Source organism: Nannospalax galili, unplaced genomic scaffold (assembly GCF_000622305.1).
Source record: "Nannospalax galili isolate Female #2095 unplaced genomic scaffold, S.galili_v1.0 scaffold235, whole genome shotgun sequence".
NCBI classification, from domain to species: Eukaryota; Metazoa; Chordata; class Mammalia; order Rodentia; family Spalacidae; genus Nannospalax; species Nannospalax galili.
The window spans coordinates 5,556,801-5,569,389 of NW_008338118.1; the positions used below are offsets into that span (position 1 = coordinate 5,556,801).

General features: G+C 42.3%; 1 protein-coding gene across 1 annotated transcript in view; it reads left to right on the forward strand.

Annotated features, from left to right (window-relative positions):
• Positions 1–453: 453 nt before the first annotated feature.
• The window catches only part of Itga2 (integrin subunit alpha 2), a 106,268-nt gene continuing 94,132 nt past the window's right edge, over positions 454–12,589 (forward strand). Inside the window, exon 1 of the mRNA XM_029563458.1 lies at positions 454–681. Within this exon, the coding sequence (XP_029419318.1) occupies positions 618–681 (64 nt within the window). The 5' untranslated portion in view covers positions 454–617. The remainder of the gene's footprint in view (positions 682–12,589) is intronic.

Below are 12,589 nucleotides of genomic sequence, written 5' to 3' on the forward strand. Positions count from 1 at the left end.
TCATTCTGCACTTATTTCTGTCTCTTTCCCCACCCACTCGGGAAAGGCACAAAGGGTTCCAAGCAGCAGCCTACGAGTCGCGCTTCAGCGCTTAGGGTTCCTTCACTGCTAAGCCACAAAGGGTCACGACCAGCTCGGAGGGGTTATCCCGTGAGGGAACCTGCCAGGCTAGGATTTTCCCTGTGGACAAGAGACACGCTGCCAGGGGCGGGGTAGGAGTGGCCGGACTGGCGCTCTAGGGTGGCATGTGCTGGGGCAGTCCGGGACAGGGCAGGAAATGCGGCCAGGCAGACCTTCCCTTCCGCACATCCTGGAAGAGGGGCTGAATGGGCGTGCCGGGATCGTCCTCGCAGTGGTGCTGAACTGCGGAGGAGCAGCCAGGGCGGCCGGGCTGGGCTCTGCGGGGCGTGGCAGGGCAGATCCGGAGTTTGCCCTGGTGGGAGGGGCGGGGCGGGTCCTCGCGCTGAAGAGCTACGGGCAACTTTTCCTTGCTCTCATCCCTGCCGGAAAAGAAGTCCTCCCAACAGCTTCTGGGGAGTCTCTGACTTTCGGAAGCCCTTGGCCAAGGGCATTGTGCGCACTCCTAGAGCATCGCCGGTTCCCAGCGCAGACCCAGGATGGGACCCGGACAGGCAGCGGGCGCGCGGTTCCCACTGCTGCGGCTGGTGGTGCTCAGTCGGGGTAAGCCTGGAGTCCGCTCCACATCCGAGGCAGGAGGGACCGGCGGGCGTCCTGGGGACCCCAGGGAGGAAGGGATTTTGTGAGGCTAGGGTGCATGCGGCGGAGTCTGCTATGAATCCACATGGACCTGGCTCCACAACCACCTAGAGATGCTTGGAGAGAGACCCACGCGTGCACACACACACGGATAGGCACTTATGTGTGGCCCACAGACCGCGAGTGCCTCAGGATCAGGCAGGTGCTGTTCTTGCCCTGAATCCTCTGGAGCAGGGCAGCAGCAGACCTAGCTCCTCAGCAGGACGCCAGGTGGCTATGCAGGAAACCTCAAAATGCTTATTTTTTCTTCCCAAGGGCGTGCATAATGCCCCCTATTCTTATCTCAGGATGTAGCACTGGTGTTTCTTTTCATAGGAGACAGAAAAACCAAGGGACACTTAAATACTTAGCTGAGGGGAAGTCTCTCCTTCCCTCCTGCCTTCCTCTTGTAATGTCCTTTTTCAAAGAATGTAAACTTCAGCCAAGTCTTTCCACTTTCTTGATCTTGGCATCACAAGGGGCGCATTAGATGGGGCAGTACCTCCAGCTTCAGGGCCTAGCTTCCTTGGCATAAGTGGGGAAGGAGAGTTGGGGGTGCCCACCAGTGTGAGATTCGCAGGAGAACTTGCTTTCCACTTTTATCCACAGTCTAGTGTGTGTCTGTGTGTCCAAGATTAAGAGCTTTATTGTAGTTGAGGGAAGAATCCTAATTGTATCTGGATGTCTAAACAGCTATCAAGACAACAAAATGGTCACTAGTTTTCAAGTAGTTTTACAAAAAGGACAAGTATTTCCTAAGCTGTTTTTCACTGAGGCTGAACTTTAAGGGGGAGGAAAACTAGACTGGGTCAACCCTGTGGGTTTTCCCGTAGGTTAGAGAGAAGAGGGAAAACATCCGTGTCACTGTCCACATCCTCCACACATCCTCCAGCACATACAGGGAATCATTTGGTGTTAAGTAGCTAACATGTGCACCGCTGTATTTACTTACATGCTAGGGATACACCAGTTGATTTGAGACACCATCAATTCTAATCTAGGAGTTTCAGACAAAGTTTGAATGGACATGGAAAATGAGTCCCTGGAACTCACAAGCGTCCTAACAGCTAATAGAAATACCAGCCCAAACTTTTCATTTCTCTTTAATTAACGGTATTATTAAAAGAAGCTACGAAAACAACATCATTTTGAAATCTTTGAAATGTTGAGGCTTGTCCTGGGAGGAGCAGTCAGGAACACCCTGGTGAAATGTGTTGCCCCAAGGCATGAAGTCAGGTACCCAGGTTTTCATCAATGGTTAGTTAATAAGGACGACTCAATGCCAGCAGACAGCAGTGATTTACAATGACACCTATAAAAATATTTCAGGTATTTATTCTCTTCTCCTGGCCCACTTATGTGCATATTCAAATAAGATGTTTCTCTTGATTTTGGTCATCTAATTATGTGGAATCATATAATAAAGTTTTGTCATTTGGAAGAGCAATTGAGATTCTTAGGAGAGTAGCATGATTTTTTGTTGTCTTGGTTATTTAAGGTTGACATGCAGTTGAAATCTCTACTTTAGTAGTATTTAAATCTTTTTACCCTACCTAGACAAAATTTTTGAGCATGCATCATTATTAAACAGACATATGAATTTTATGGATTACATGCATCTACAATTCTGCGGCAAATACATACAAAGGTTAACAACGTAAAGATATGTATGAGTATGTGTTTATACATCTTTCATTTCTCTAGCACATTGTTTCAGAAACAAATCCCTCTGGGATCTCATTATAGTACTTAACTCAAATTTGCTTTCCATAAGCCTTCTCACAAGTGGTTAAGAGGAAGAGGTACTCGTAGTTTCATTCCATATTTGTCACTTTTCATTGTTCATGGCAAGCTGAGGATGAAAAAGAGATTGCAGAAGGCCTAGGTTCTCTGTGGAGTACACACCCACAGAGGAAAGGCAACTGTAACCTTAACAGCAATGAAGTCACATTCGAGTGCTCACAGGTCTAGGAGTCCTTCCTCCTGGATTCTGAATTGCATCACTTCATCTGCCCTGAGGGCCTCTGAGCAATCAGCCCTCTCAAACACAAGTCTTCAAAAGCTCTCCCCAGTAGAACTCCTGTCTGTAACTATTCCACAAATTTCTCTCATGGGAAGAAATCTTCTTTTCAATGTTTCATTGCCTCCTGCAATGCTCTCCAGCTCTGGCTTCTGTTCTCTCTGTTTTTCTCCTACTTGCCTATCCTCTTCACCTCATGTCCTTCAGGGGCTCACTCTTGGCCCATTTCTAGTTAGTGTTTACAGAGTTCCTTCCTGGATTCTCCTCTTTCTTCTACAGGCTCTGTCTGGGAGACAAGAACCCCAGCCTCACTCCCCACCTGAATTCCAACCACTAAATTTCTGTATCTATATGTCCTATAAACACACCAAACTTGGGACCAGGTGTGGTGGCACTCGCCTTTAATCTTAGAGCTCAGGAGGTAGAGGCAGGTGAATCTCTATAAGAGTGAGATCAAGGAGGCCAGCCTGGTCTATATAACAAGTTCCAGGCCTGCTGTGGCTACAGGGAGACCGTGTTTTAAGCAAACAAACATACCAGACTCAACATTTTCTAAATGGAATTCAGTGCCTGTCCTCTAAGATTTTCCATAGTCTGCTATGGCTTAAAGGCAATATTATCATGCCAACAGGGAAGCTGGGAATTGGTTCCAATGTTTCCAACCTCACACACTCCAGGTTCTGCCAGTCCTTCCCACCAACCCATGCAACTTCATTCATCACACAGTTCAAGTCTTTGTCTTCTTGTGTCTGGATGACTGTAGCTTTAAACCTGGCTTTCCTGTTTTGTTTCTTGTCGCTCCAGTTTATTGCCCTTGATCTCACCAATGCTTTCCTTCTAAAACAGGACTCTGTTCACTCCCTTATTTCAAACACCTGCTGTTTCCCACCACATTTGATGAAGGGTAAAGTTCAAATTTCTTGGCATTTGCAAAACATCCTTTACCATCTTCCCTTGCCTCCCTATCCAACCTTTTTGTTCGCACTACCCTCTTCTACATATAAGTGCACGTGCACATACTCAATCCACACACAATTGTATACACACTCCATATATGTTCAAACACACACATACACATACACCCATAAATATATTCTCTGTATATATGTGTGTACACAGACAGTTCTGTGTCTAAGCATACCTGACCATACCAGGTTTGATGTTAGACTGCTTTCCACACTACCGTCCCTTGATCTTCACTAAGTTGTTTTCCTTCTTTTTGTCTCATCTCTTTGCAACTGACCATTCTTGAATCCTGGAAGAAACAACCCCAAACATAATTATAAAGTAAGTCAGGTTTTTGGTTTTTTTGTTTTTTGGGTTTTTTTTTTTTGTATCAAAAAGGAAAGCATGATGTAATCTCTCATTTCTGTAAACCAATCCACTCTCCTCTCAACCTCTCAGGGGCCTCAGGCCACCCTTTGATAAAGCACCTTTTCTCCTCCAGGGCTTACCAACACCACCTGGCCTGCCTCAACTGGGCTATGTACTAGCTCATGAGCCGCTGTTTGACTGAAATTCATGAATAGGGGCTCAGGAATTCACATTTAAAAACAAGTCTTTACAAATTTCTGATGTGTAGTCAGGCGTATGAGTGAATATCTAAATATTATCACGATCTTCCTGATTTCCCAAATTAAAATTCCAGTGTTACCTTTACCATCTTGTGAAAGATGGTAAGAATTTGACAGGCCAATTTCAACACCAAGAGTCAACAACTCTGTTAGTTTAAATAGATTCCTTCCAAGTGGATGGTGAGGGCTCCCTTCCTTCACGGGCTAACAGTTCTGGGCAGATTAAAAGGGAGAAGCCTCCACAGATAAGCTTCTAATGGTGGAATTCTAGACATCCAGCAAAATAATGATACACAGCAATAAATGCACACACAAAAAATGAAGAATTTCAGGGAGAATGGGGAAATATTTAAAGCTGAAAATAGTCTAGCATTATGTAAATATCAAAGCCAATGCCCTAAGCATTAGTCTCTGCTACCAAACCTACTTAGCTTGTTCTAGGACTAAGGGATACGGCACAGCACTAAGGAAGAAGAACCGTGGATGCTTGTCCCTTTAACCAGCAAAGCCAAGGTATGCAGGGTGGTGCTGTCTGTTTCTTTCAGGTACAGCAAAGAATCCTGACATCACAAATCCTGAGACAGTTATAGGACTGGGACAATGATTCCCAGTCTTTTTCTGATGATCCCCAGGGGCTCTGCTAATCTGGTTACATACAGTGAATTCTATCAACTAGCATGTAACTTCATCTGCTCAAGGCACTGTGGCAGGCACTGTGTCAAATCAGAAAAAAAGCACGACCCACAATGTAGAGAGGCTGTGGTCTATCTGGAAACAAGTCCATATATGGAAAAAGGAAGTTGCCTCAACTCTGAAACTCAGCCCTAACTTATTTCAACTCATCATTCCCCTGATATTGGTCAAGTTAGTTCTACACAACTTGAAGATTCAGGGTGTGCGAAGGGTGCGTGGGGGTGATATACCAGGGGACTTCTGAGAAAAGAATTTTTGCTTTTCAGTCTGGTCTGAGGGAACATTTTGTGAGATTCAGATGTGAGGCTCAGAGCAGTGGTAACCATCTTGCAACCATGATGCCAGCCAGTTAGCTGAAGGATAAAACCAAATACACTGTGGGTAACATCACAGAAAGATGGAGGAGAGAAAAATCAGTGTCTGATGCTGTCTTTGAGTTTCCAAATTATCAAAAGGAAAAATTACTCCCCTCATGGTCATAAACTTTTGTGTAATTCAAAATCTAACTGTGTTGTATATAACTTAGAACTGTAACAAGTTTCTGGCATAATAAGCATTATATGCTTGCATACAGTTAATGAGTAATACAGAACTAAATGTTGGGTTTAGGGAATGGGGAAATACCATTATGACACTGATAATTCAAACCTCTGGAAAAGCTTTCACAGAGACAGAAAAAATCATTAGAATTTAGATCTGACAAGGAGGACCTTGGAGACCAAGGAGTCCAGTTCAATACTATAAGTGGATATAAGTTGGATTATGGAAGACAAGATAGAAAGCAACATTACTAAAAGAAGAACATAAATCTCCTGATTCCTAGGTCAGATATGTTCTTGAAGGAAAACTGACACATTGAAATCATAAGGTCATTATACTGAGAACATGTGTTCAAGGTGTTTACAGAGAGTAGAAGCTGAGAGGTCAGGGGTCACTTGGCCTTGAGGTCTTCCGACCATGCAAAGAGCCAGAGTCTTATCTGGAGGATACTGGGAAGTCTTTGAAGGGCCTTGAGTAGGGAAGTGACACACTCAGATTTGTTCACTAGCCACATCACCCTAGTGGCAGGGAGTAAAGCAGCCAGGTGGTGCATAAGATACCATACCATGAGCATCTAGAAAGAACCAGTGTAGCACATCAGGGACAATAACTCTGAGAATGGCAGTAGCGAGAGGGTGAGGAACGATTTGAAAGCCATGAAGTAAGAAGATGCGACAGTGTCCTAGTTTGTTTCTCTATTGCTGTGACAAAACACTCTGCCCAATTCCAACTTGGAGAGGAAAGAGTTTATTTTAGCTTCCATCTCCCAGGTCACAGCTCATCAGGGAACCCAAGGTAGGAACTCAGGGCAGGAACCTGGAGGCAGGAGCTGGAGCACAGGCTGTGGAGGAACGCTGCTTATTGGCTTGCTCCTCTGGCCCCTGCTCAGACTGCTTTCTTAGGCAACACAGGCCCATCTGCCCAGAGGTGGCACCATCCACAGTGGGCTGGGTCCTCCCACAACACTCAACAGTCAAGAAAATATCCTCAGACATGGCCACAGGCCAGTCCAATGGAGGCAATTCCCCAGTTAAAACTCCCTCAACTCAGATGTGTCAAGTTGATCCTAAGCTATCCAGGACAGACAAGATTTGGTGACTGAATTACTGTTGTCACAGGGAGAGACAAAGGATAAGGCAGGTGCTTAGATTTCTGATGTAGAAAACACAATGCAGGGCCATTTCTTGAGGCAAGGAGTGCTAAAGGACACAAAGTGTAGGAAAGAGATGATCAGTTTGGACAGACTGAGTTTGAGATATCCAGGTTCACCCTCTAGTAAATAGATGGTGTTGTGTAGTAGCCTTAGAATCAGGCAACAGAGGGAGATGTGGAGAGAGCTAGGAGTCATAGCCTCGGGAGAATAATTGAACACATGGTGCCGAGTAGTCAGGCAAAGGGAGGAGAGCAGGTCTCTAGTCACAACTTGGGCTACTTGACAGTGTCAGGTGAGGAACAGGAGTCTGAAAGGAGAGAGAAAGAGCAGCTGGAGAAGTAGGGAGAAGGCTGCAGGAGGAGAGGCACCACAGGATCAGACAAGGAACTGTGGGTTAACAAAGACATCTTTACAGAATTCAAATGAGTGTAGCAGCTTAAACAAGGCCTTGTCCATAAATTGGTAAGATAGATGCAAAGAGCACGTGGAAGTGAGGTAACACAGACAGTGAGGAGTGAGCTAGAAAGGGGAGGGGAGGGCAGAGATGGGGCAGGACAGAAGCTGCTTCAACTACTGAACTAACATGGAGAGACTTGCATATTATGATAATGAGGGGCTAGAGAGGTGACTCAGCGATCAAGAGCACTGACTGCTCTTGCAGAGGACCTAGGTTCAATTTCCAGCACCTGCATGGTGACTAACGACCATCCATAACTTCAGTTCCAGGGGATCTGGAATATAAAATATTTTTTAAAATTACAATAGTGAGATTTTAAAATTATTGTATTTATTACTTTTATTTTATGTGTATGAGTGTATTACCTGCATGTATGTAAGTTCACCCATGTCATGCAATGCCCATGGAGGTCAGAAGAGGGCATCAGATTCCCTGGAACTAGAGTTATGGGCAGTTGTCCGTCACCATGTGGGTGCTGGGAACCAAACCCTGGTTCTCTGCAAGAGCAGCTGGTGCTCTTGCCTGCTGAGCCATCTCTTCTGCCCTGATAATGAGTTTTTAAAATTTCTGCTATTTGTAATCCTGCATGATGCACAGGTGATTTTTTAAACCGTGTTGCAGCATCTTAGGTGTCAGAATCCCACAACACAAAGAAACTGAGTGAAGGGGAGGGGTTTCAGTGTCAGTGGAGAGGATCTTAGCAGAGACAAAGGAGACAAAGGAGAGGGAAAAGACTGATGAACAGCAAAACAGCTCTGGCAAAAAGGAGCCTCTCATATGACCATGATGAGAAGGAAGGCAAAGCAGGTTCTACGATACGAAATAGAGAGGTCAGATTAACTGATGAGGGACAGGTAGAATTGGTCTACATAGTCAAAAAGGGAAAGAAAGGAAGCAAAAAGGAGACTAAGACATGAGTGACAGGAAAAGGCATCTACCATCTTCCATTGTGGCTGCTTGAAGGACAAGGTCCATTCTTACACACTCTCACTAGTTTTAGAACATTCAAAGTAGTTGTTATTAAAATGCTGCTTTAAGGTGTAATATATAGAATGCCATTCCAACTCTGCTGGACAATTAGCACCACTGACTTAGATTTTCTGAAAACAAATAGTTCTTACTGGCCTAGAAATTTATGTTTCTCCAGTTAATCTTTTAATTCTTTATTTCTATGTAATATGATAGAAATATTTAAATATTTTAAATACTCAGTATCATAGGTCACAGATTAGTGTTAGCTTTAAGAGGTTTTATTAATAAAAATATTTAAACCTTTTCCGTGTGACTCATATTCTTTCCAAAACATCTTAGGGTAATTTCACTTAATCACAAACATTAGAAAAAAAAAAAACATATAAACTAAGTATATTTATTTTTAATTTTATATATGTATTTGTTTTGTGTATGTCTGTGTGGTACGTGTGTGCACAAGTGTGTGAAAATGTGCTTGCCTGTGTGTATAAGTATAGAGGCCAGAGTCAATTTGGGGTGTTTTTTTTTTTTCTAGCACTTTCCACCTTATTTTTGAGACAGGGTCTCCACTAAACCTGGAGTTCGGTTGCAGCTAGACTGGCTGGTCAGCAAGTTCCCAAAATCCACCTGTCTCTGCCCCCTCAACCCAGTACTGGGGTTATAGACATGCACCATCACACCTGGATTTCATACAAGTGCTGAGGATCCAAACTTAGGTCCTCATACTTCTGCAGTAAGCACTTCGCCCACTTAACCATCTCCCTGCCCTATTCTTAATTTTGTTAGAGTTACAATTACTTCAGATTGCATATATTCAAGTGTTTTATCTAGTCTGTGCCTGCAGATTCTTGTGAAGATAAGTTACATTTACTAACTAGGACAAACTGCATACTTTGCTAGTGTTTTCAACTCATGGAACATTGCGCTGCTGATTATTTAAAATATATTTTACTTCCTATGAAATATTTGTATCTCTGTGTTGCCCAAACAGTTAAAAGAAACTGCAGTGTTGTTAGTGGACACTCCTGCATTATCATTCTGTGCTCTGCCAGTATGACTGCAATTCTTCCTTTTATTTGTTTTAAGTGACTGGAGACAGCTTTTACTACCCAGCCATACACAAGTCTGGATCACAGAAAGGCCTTCTGTAGAAAAATGAGGTTAATGTTTAAACAGAGCAGTGGAAATAAGAGTGTTAGACACTGTATTGTCAGTGTTTGAGATTACTTCATTGTGTGTTAAAATGCATGAACAAAGCAATTGCTCCAGTGGACGCCTTGAACATTGGCAGTTGTCACTCTCCTGGATTCATCTGAAGGTGGCCTTTGTTTGTCTTTGTGTAGGCCTGATCTCATTTCCATGGATACCATGTAGAGATGCAGACCGAACACAAGCTGGCTTCTGGTCAGATCAGTCAGACAGCTTTATTCCAAACTGTTTACCAGTTACTTGCAGTTCCTTTAAGCAATAGCTTTTTGGATGCTTGCTAGAATAGGAACCATCTTGGAGTTCATAATCCTTTCTAAATCACACTGTGAATGCTTGGTAAATAAAATAGATATTTCACAATAATTGACTTAATTTTCTAAGTATTTCTTACTATTGCTCCTTGGGAGGGAAAACAAAAGAAAAGCTTAGCCTGGAAAATAGAATACTTTTATGGGATCTTTATTTTTTTAAATAAAAATATAATGCATAGCCTTAATAAATATAGAATGTAGAACTGAAAATATTGTAATTAAGGAATTCTTTTCTTACTATAGTGCTTAATATTTGTCTCCAAATAATCAGACTGCAATAGTGTCATTTTATTACTATTTCTAATTATTGTTATAAAAAAGTCCAAGTGCCCTATGAATCCAGTGAGCCCTTTTTAAAATTGGGGAATTGAAACCATTAATATTTCAAATTATTATTGAACAATGTGTACTAATTCTTGCTATTTCATTTTGATGATGTTGTTTTCTTGATTTCTTTTCATTAACTGCCCTGAAATTGTTTGTTTATTCTCTATGCTCCCCTGGATGTGTTTAACCTTCTCTTTAGACTTAAGTATTCTTCCAGTATCCTCTGTAGAGCTGGCTTAGTGGTCATAAATTCCTTAAATCTGTTTTTATCATGGAAAGTTTTTCTTCCCCTTTGATTACAACTTAAAGTTTTGCTATATATAATAACCTGAGCTCACATCTATGATTTTTTTTTATTTTTTATTTTTTTGTTTTTTTGAAGCAGGGTCTCCCTGTAGCCCCAGCTGTTCTGGAACTCACTACGTAGACCAGGCTGGCCTTGAACTCACAGAGATCCTCCTGCCTCTGCCTCCCAAGTGCTGGGACTACAGGCATATGCCACCGCGCCCAGCTACATTTATGATTTTTAAAAGTGTGTAGAACATTAGTCCATGCCCTCCTGGCTTTCAGAGTTTCCCTTGAAAAGTCAGGTGGGACTCTAGTCTGCCTTTCTTTATTTGAAGTTTGGTTCTGTTTATATTGTTGGGATAGCATGTTTTTTTTTTTGCTCAGTATGAATAGTTAGTTGTGTGTGCTTCAGGTTCTTACTTTTGAATTTTTATTTGTGGGATAAGATGTTTCCAGGCTGATTCCTGAAATGCTATCCATTGGGGCAAAGGGAATTCAAGGCTATGGGGATCAGGTGGCTGGGTTCTGGCAGGCTACTGAGGAGAGCTCAGGCAGGAATATCAGGCAGGGGTGGTAGAGTTAAGGCTGGGGTGGGATCAGCATGAGCACAGTCTAGCTATCTAGGTAGAATAGGTGTGGACCCTGAAGCTGGAGAATGCAGCTAGTCTGGGTGCAGAGGATCAGGTCACAGTGGGTGGGGTCTGGGTTAGGTGGCTAGTCCAGAGATCTGAAGTGGGAAGAGCAAAAGGCAGCCTAGGCTAAGGCTAAAAGGGAGAAAGCCAGGGGAGAGGAAATGGAGCTGTTCAGGGTGCAGTGGAATCAAACTGCAGTGGGCAGGGTATGACTTACCAGGGTACTATGCAAGTCTCTGGCAGGCAGAGTAGGAGGAATTAAAGATGATTCCAAGGCACAGGGATGGGCATGGCAGGATTTGCACCACTCACCCCTGAAGGCAGGGGGGAGATGGGAGGATAGGATCAGATGGTACTCTGATGGGCATAGCTTTATGTGTGATTGGTCATTCTCTCTTGTGGCTTTCAGTATCCTTTCTTGTTCTGTACAGGTACTTTTTTGATTATCATGTGATGTAATGAGACTGGTCTTACATGGTATTCTATGTTCTTACACTTTCCAAGTTATCTCTTTCCTTACATTTGGGAAATTTTCTTCTGCAATTTTTGTTGAAAATATTTTCAATGCCTTTGACCAGAGTTTCTGTGCATTCTGTTCCTAGTTTGGAAACACACACACACACACACACACACACACACACACACACACTCACAGAGCAGGTATACCTGTTATGAGGAGACACAAACGAATACAAATTCACAGTAGAGTTATGTGTCTTCTGTTGATTTATAGTACTTTTCAACCAGTTACATGTAACCTAAATATAACCTTTCAAATGGAAGATTTTATTTTCTTGATGATGTATAATGATAAAGTTCTCAATATGACTATAGTTAAATTTATCAGATTTTATGTTTAGTATTTTTCATTTTGGTTTGAGTATTATGTTTAAGAAAGAGTTTTGTAATTCCAGGTCATGAAGATATTCTCTTGTATCACCTAAAACTATATTTGTTTTGTATTTTCATATAGGTTTACATTTTCCTCTAATTGATTGATTTTTGTTGATGATATGAGGTAGAAATAAAAAATGTATTCATTTTTATGTAGATAACCAAAGACCTAAATACTTTATTGAAAAGATTTTTCATAATGCAATTCCACCTTTACCATTAATTAAATGATGCAGAGGCCTTTGTCTAGCTCTTGTTTCTGTGTCTTTTCCAAGATCTTAGAGTAGATGCATGCTAAATCCAGTAGAAGAATTTCCCTCTCTGGTTCACTGTCAGGAGTCTTTTGGACTTGACATTTTAATGTAAATTTTAGAATAGGTTTGGTAACACCAATACATTGCCTTAACTTCTGAAATGTCTTGGACTTTTCACTGCATGGACTCTACAAATTAATTTGGGGATAGCTGACATAGTCACAGAAACTATTCTAACCCACAGATCCAACAAATCTCTCCATTCATTTGGACCTTTTTAAAATTTGCTCAATAATGATTGCCAGTTTTCTGTGGAGATAGCTTATAGCATATGTTGGGTTCACTTCCAGGAATGTAATATTTTTATCTTATTATAAACAATGACTTCTTAAAATAGTTTTCTGCTGGGCATGGTGGTGCACGCCTTTAATCCAGGCACTTGGGAGGCAGAGGCAGGTGGATCTTTGTGAGTTCCTTGTAGCTGGGGCTACAAGGGAGACCCTGTCTCA